Source organism: Rhinopithecus bieti, unplaced genomic scaffold (assembly GCF_001698545.2).
Source record: "Rhinopithecus bieti isolate Rb0 unplaced genomic scaffold, ASM169854v2 scaffold_7683, whole genome shotgun sequence".
Taxonomy (NCBI): domain Eukaryota; kingdom Metazoa; phylum Chordata; class Mammalia; order Primates; family Cercopithecidae; genus Rhinopithecus; species Rhinopithecus bieti.
This window is the reverse complement of record NW_016805834.1, coordinates 8,298-14,385: the sequence shown is the minus strand read 5'-3', so window position 1 is coordinate 14,385 and position 6,088 is coordinate 8,298. Positions and strand designations below refer to the sequence as shown.

Genomic DNA, 6,088 nt, shown 5'->3' with positions numbered 1-6,088 from the left:
GACCCCTCTCATATTCCCGTTCCCACCCCCACCCTCCACTCCCGCCCCGCACCCGCCCCCAGCCCGGGCTCGGGGACCTGTCAGGCTGGTTTCGACATCTGGGGAATTAACCTGTCCCGCCCATCCCTAGCCTCGAGCCGCGCAGGCTCCGCGCCTCCGCCCTTGTTCCCTCTCAGCTCCTCGGAGTGGAAGCCGCTACAAATGGCTTGAATGAAACGTGTGTGGGTTTAGTGAGTGGTGAACCACCAGGGGATCCCGTCTCCCCACAAACCAGTATCTCTCCGAGAAGGAGGCGAAGGAGTGGGAGGAGGCAACAAGCGAAGAGTCGAGCTTCGCGGGCGCGCGCAGCGACTGGAGCGCGAGGGCGAAGCCGGGCCACCTCCCCTTCCCGGCCGCGCACTGCCTGGCCCGCGGCGGTTCCAGGCACCACCCTCCCCGCCCCGGCCGCGCCCGCTGTGGCAGTGACTAGCTCCCGCGGCCAGCGGCACCGTCCACCGACGGCCAGGGGCCCTCTTCTCCCCCTTCTCCCGACGATTTCCTTCTCTGCAGCGGCACACCGTCCAGCAGCCCGCTTCGCCCAGTCGTCAACTTTGAGCTGGAGGAGAAGCAACTTTGGCAGTGGCCGCGGGGTTGGAATCCCGCTTCTTCTCGGCTGCAGTAGGCTCTCAAGTCGCTGGGGTTCGGTGGGGCAAGAGTTTCGCCGGCGCGTCAGCTCTGCTTCCGACTGTTTGCAACCTGTTTCCAGCGAGCTGGGAGCGGGGTTGTGACTACCAGTCGTCTGGGGGAGGGGGACTTGTTTTTCTTTTCCCCTAGAGACCTCGGCTTGCAACTGGATAAAACACTGTCGAAAGGATGTAAATAGGCAGAGCAACTGTTACCAAGAAGGCCACCACCCCCACCCAAAGGCAGTGAGGAGTGTGGGGCTTCGTCCGAGCTCCCGCAAGTCTCTACATAATCAACAGTCAGGTGTTGATTGCAACTTTTCAAGGTCAGTCACCGGGAGTAGCCTATTCCCTCTACGAACCTTGGAGGGCACACCTCGCTGGGACTGAATTTGGCTGAGAAATGCACAAGATGCCAAACGAGGAAGGATTGTATTGGGCGTGTGTGTGACCCCCAAGACCCTTCTTCCGCTATCCCCGTAATCTCCGGTTCCCCGCTTCCCGGGCGGGGGTGAGTATGTGACATGTGCCTAACTCTCAGCAGCAACTTCGGCAGCAGGTGTCGATCCTAACTAAGCAGGAGCTGCGGCTGCCGGGTGTGCCCTCACCAAGCCATGCGAGCCCCGGGCGCGCTTCTCGCCCGCATGTCGCGGCTACTGCTTCTGTTACTGCTCAAGGTGTCTGCTTCTTCTGCCCTCGGGTTCGCCCCTGCGTCCAGGAACGAAACTTGTCTGGGGGAGAGCTGTTCACCTACAGCGATCCAGCGCCGCGGCAGGGACGTCTGGGGACCAGGAAATTCTGCAAGAGACGTTCTGCGAGCCAGAGCACCCAGGGAGGAACAGGGGGCAGCGGTGCTTGCGGCGCCCTCCTGGGACCTGCCGGCTGCCCCGGGCCGTGACCTGGCTGCAGGCAGAAGGGCGGAGGCGTCGGCAGCTGGACCCCCGGGACCTCCAACCAGACCACCTGGCCCCTGGAGGTGGAAAGGTGCTCGGGGTCAGAAGCCGCCTGAAAGTTTGGGGAGAGGGAGCCCCACGGCCCTCCAGCTCTTCCTTCAGATCTCAGAGGAGGAAGAGAAGGGTCCCAGAGGCGCTGGCATTTCCGGGCGCAGCCAGGAGCAGAGTGTGAAGACAGTGCCCGGAGCCAACGATCTTTTTTACTGGCCAAGGAGAGCCGGAAAACTCCAAGGTTCCCACCACAAGCCCCCACCCAAGACGGCCAATGGACCGGCGGGGCACGAAGGGTGGACAATTGCACTCCCGGGCCGGGCGCTGGCCCAGAATGGGTCCTTGGGTGAAGGAATCCATGAGCCTGGGGGTCCCCGCCGGGGAAACAGCACGAACCGGCGTGTGAGACTGAAGAACCCCTTCTACCCGCTGACCCAGGAGTCCTATGGAGCCTACGCGGTCATGTGTCTGTCCGTGGTGATCTTCGGGACCGGCATCATTGGCAACCTGGCGGTGATGTGTATCGTGTGTCACAACTACTACATGCGGAGCATCTCCAACTCCCTCTTGGCCAACCTGGCCTTCTGGGACTTTCTCATCATCTTCTTCTGCCTTCCACTGGTCATATTCCACGAGCTGACCAAGAAGTGGCTGCTGGAGGACTTCTCCTGCAAGATCGTGCCCTATATAGAGGTAATGCCTTCCAGGGGGGTCTCAAGCTATTGGCTTTATCTGTTTTCGGAATTATGGCATCAGAGAACTGCTGCTGGATGCAACTACCTAGCTGAACGCCTTTCCTTTTTATCTGGGGCCCTCTTTCATTTCTCTTTTCAATCATTTATGCATGTATATATATATACAAAAAGAGACAGTTTCGCGAAATCACCTTCAAATTCATCTGCTCCTGGGCTGTAAAAAAAATGATGATCTCGCAATATACAGAACTGTTTTGTGTATAAATCTATCTCCCTGAATATGGTGTTATGCATATTTCTGATTTGGTACTTGTCAGAGATTTAGGGTTAAATAAATGGCCAGCCTACGGTTGTCATCATCACAGCCTACAAGAAAAAAAAAAAAAATTCATTAGCATTTATTTTCTAGTTATCTAGTGCTTCAATGTGATTTTCCCCCCAAGATTATTGCATTTTTTCTTAAACATCAAAGTTGGAGTAAGATTTTAAAGAAAGAAAGAAAGAAAGAAAGAAAGAAAGAAAGAAAGAAAGAGAAAGAAAGAAAGAAAGAGAAAATTATGTTTCTTTGTCAGTTGACCTAATTATATATTAATAACCTTTCAAATTAGTTTGTCTGGCTGTCTTCCATGCTATCCCATCTACATTCTTAAAGTCATTTCTTGTTTCTCTCTTTTCCCATCTTGGTTTCTTAATTTTATTTTTGTGTGTTTGTGTGAACTAAAGCAAAAATAAGACTTTGGCCACCATGGCACACGATTTGTTTAACATTCTCAAAGTTATACATTTGTCATTTGTTATAAGTGGAAAGATTGGCTATTTTAAGGGATTGACCCTAAGACTAGAAAATTTCTTGAGAAGAAGGGGGCACATCTAGTTTCCAAACTTTGGAAACAAAAATCATTTTGAGTGAAATTGAGTGTTTCATCCTACAGCTAGTGTCCTGGCCCACTATTGTGGTAGGTGGAATTTGCTCTTTAAATGGCCTCTCTTTAAACACCAGCTCTTGGAAGGGACCCAACTGTGTTGCTGCCAGTTGTGTTTTTAGCCAGCTGGCCCTTGATTTTCTCCATTCAGACTGTCCATTTCATTTATGGAAGCAGAAGAAGGGAAACTGTAAATATTCCACAGCCCCTGATCCTGTCTGGCACCAGGGCCTGTGACACTATGTTCAACATTGTTCCAGGCCTAAAGCTGGGGGATAAGTAAACAGAAAACAGTACCTACTTAGACGAACCAAAGCTGGAGACAGTAAATAAGACTCTCTGTTATCCTGACAGGGATCAGGTGCAGGATCATTCCATGACTATGAAATCAGCTGTTGCTACTTTAGTGGCATCCATGAGTTCTCCTGTTGCCAAGCTTGGAGTATCTCTGAAACATCTACTTTTGTTTCGTAGATAGTTCATTTTTGAATTGTGAAGAAGGCAGTTGAACTCATGTTAGAGAATATGTGTCTATTTAACAAGCTGCCTCTTCAAGGTCAGTTTCAAATTTCTTTTTTTTTTTTTTATCAGAAGAAATTGACTTATGCAAGAAAGAGACAAAAGTATAAAGCAGACAAGAGAGGTACCTCAATGACAGAGAAGTGTATTGGTTTATCTCACTGGACATGTACTGGACATGTAGAAATCTATATACATTAGAGGAAAAACAGTAGGACAGAAAAAAGAAATTGGGGAAAGAAAAAAAAACATCAAAGTTCTTGAAAGAACACCGTAAAAGAATATCAAATTCAGGAAAGAATATAAAAACTTTGGTTAATTTAATGAGATATAAGCATTTTGAGCAATGGCATTTATTATGTATGTATTTTAATTTTCTTTCTCCATAATTCTGAGTTTTTATGAATGTAATATTTTCATTTGTATTTCACTTTTAATTTAATTAGTTCCTCAAGAGTGCTTTGTTTTTTACCTCTTATTATTAGTAAAATCTTCTACTTTCTGTATTTTGCTTAATTTTCCCCATCCTAATAGCTTTCTCTATTTTCAGTTATTAGTGCTAGCGTTTATTTTCTTAGAGAATCAAAGGCTTAAAAAATTCACTCATTTGTTTATTTTTTTAAAATTAGAGTATAATATACATTTTTACTGTTGAAATAGTGAGTGAAAATTTTAATATGTAGCATTTCTATATTTCTACCTAATCCTTATTACTCTGAAATAATTTTATAATGTTTTATACAAATAATTATTGGACAATATTGCTGGCTTCATAATTCCTGATTACTGAGAGCAAGAACTACAGCCCAAATCTCAAAATAAAAGTGTATCTCCAGGAGGCACTGATGTTTTCACAAAAGTAAGAGGTATTTAGGGTCTCTTGTATGTTGGGTTCCTGCAAAAACAGGCCCTGAGATGTAGATTTACTGGAGCATCAAGTTTATTGGATTGTGCTCTCAGGTTCAACACCTATTAGGGAAGGAAGTAAGCAGGATTGGGCAAAGGGAGAAGTTGAACTGTGATGCAGTTGCCACAAAGACCTCAGCTGACACCATTAGGAGCTTTAGGGCTGGGATGGCCATGCAGCCATATCCTAAATCGGGGCAAGAGGGCTCAGCCTTGACATCTCTTTATGGACCAGTCATTAGATGTAAGGCATTGGATACAAGGCTGCTCCCAGGCTGGGGTATAACCTTGAGTTGGGTGGATCTCTTTGGTCAAGGGCAATTCCTAGAGAGGGATGCAGCTAAGCACTGTCAACCAATAGCCCCAACAGCTGGAGGAATCAGTGCTTCAATTCTTGAAGGACTTTGGAGGGAGCTGTCTGGGTGGAAAACCACAGCATCCACTACAGTGGCCTTTTTTTTTTTTTTTTTTTTTGAGACAGAGTCTTGCTCTGTCTCCAGGCTGTAGTGCAGTGGCACGATCTCAGCTCACTGCAGCCTCTGCCTCCCCAGTTTAAGCTATTCTCCTGCCTAAGCCTCCCGAGTAACTGGGACTACAGGAGAGTGTCACCACGCCTGGCTAATTTTTTTTGTATTTTTAGTAGAGACGGGGTTTCACCATGTTGGCCAGGATGGTCTTGATCTCCTGAGCTTGTGATCTGCCCACCTCTGCCTCCCAAAATTCTGGGATTACAGGCGTGAGCCATGGTGCCCGGCCTACAGTAGCTTTTGAACAATCATGTTAAATCAGACATAGATAATGTTCTAATCCAACTCCCTCATTTTAAAGATGAAATTGAAGCTCAGAGACTATCCTAAACATATATACCTAGTCAGTGGCCACCAGACCCTTGGTTTCAATGCTTCATGTTTATATTTGCTGATTAGACAAACATATATGAAGTACAAGCTTTATCCAGTGAGTGTTTTCTTTTCCTTTCTGCTCTTTGGCATCTGAAACATTTTTTCTTTTTTTTTTTTTATCCACCACACAGGAAAAAATAAAAACCCGTAAACATCATTTGTTATATAATAAAATGTATAGCTTCTTTTGTTCTTAGGTTTCATCTTGTTTCTCATAAACTGTCAGTAAGTTCTGCAGTTGATAGTTAATTAAAATTTTTAAAATTGCGGTAATCTGAGACAACTATGCTTTTAATGAGCCTAGCAAGATTACTTTAATGACCAAAAAGTTATATAGGTTACATTTTATGTTCTTAAAATCATGAAGTATGTTAGATTGGTGAAGGACATTACAAATATATTACATTTGTTCAAACTTTCTCCAAATCCCCTTCCAAAATTTTGCCTCTGACCTCAAGATTTTTAAAAATTGCTTGACATCTTGTCTGCTTTCATATTTCTAAATTTTGCCTTTCCTTCACTTGTTGCTTTCTTATA

The 6,088-nt window shown here is 46.1% G+C and overlaps 1 protein-coding gene across 1 annotated transcript; it reads left to right on the top strand.

Moving 5' to 3' along the window:
• The first annotated feature begins 97 nt into the window (after nucleotides 1–97).
• GPR37 (G protein-coupled receptor 37) lies at nucleotides 98–2,521 on the top strand. Its single transcript, XM_017873812.1, has one exon. The coding sequence runs from the start codon at nucleotides 1,277–1,279 to the stop codon at nucleotides 2,519–2,521; it is 1,245 nt and encodes a 414-aa protein (XP_017729301.1). The 5' UTR covers nucleotides 98–1,276.
• The last annotated feature ends 3,567 nt before the right edge of the window (nucleotides 2,522–6,088 follow it).

What these genes read in the sequence shown, in the direction of transcription:
- GPR37 (XM_017873812.1), top strand. Translation starts at nt 1,277, where the DNA reads ATGCGAGCCCCGGGCGCGCTTCTCGCCCGCATGTCGCGGCTACTGCTT.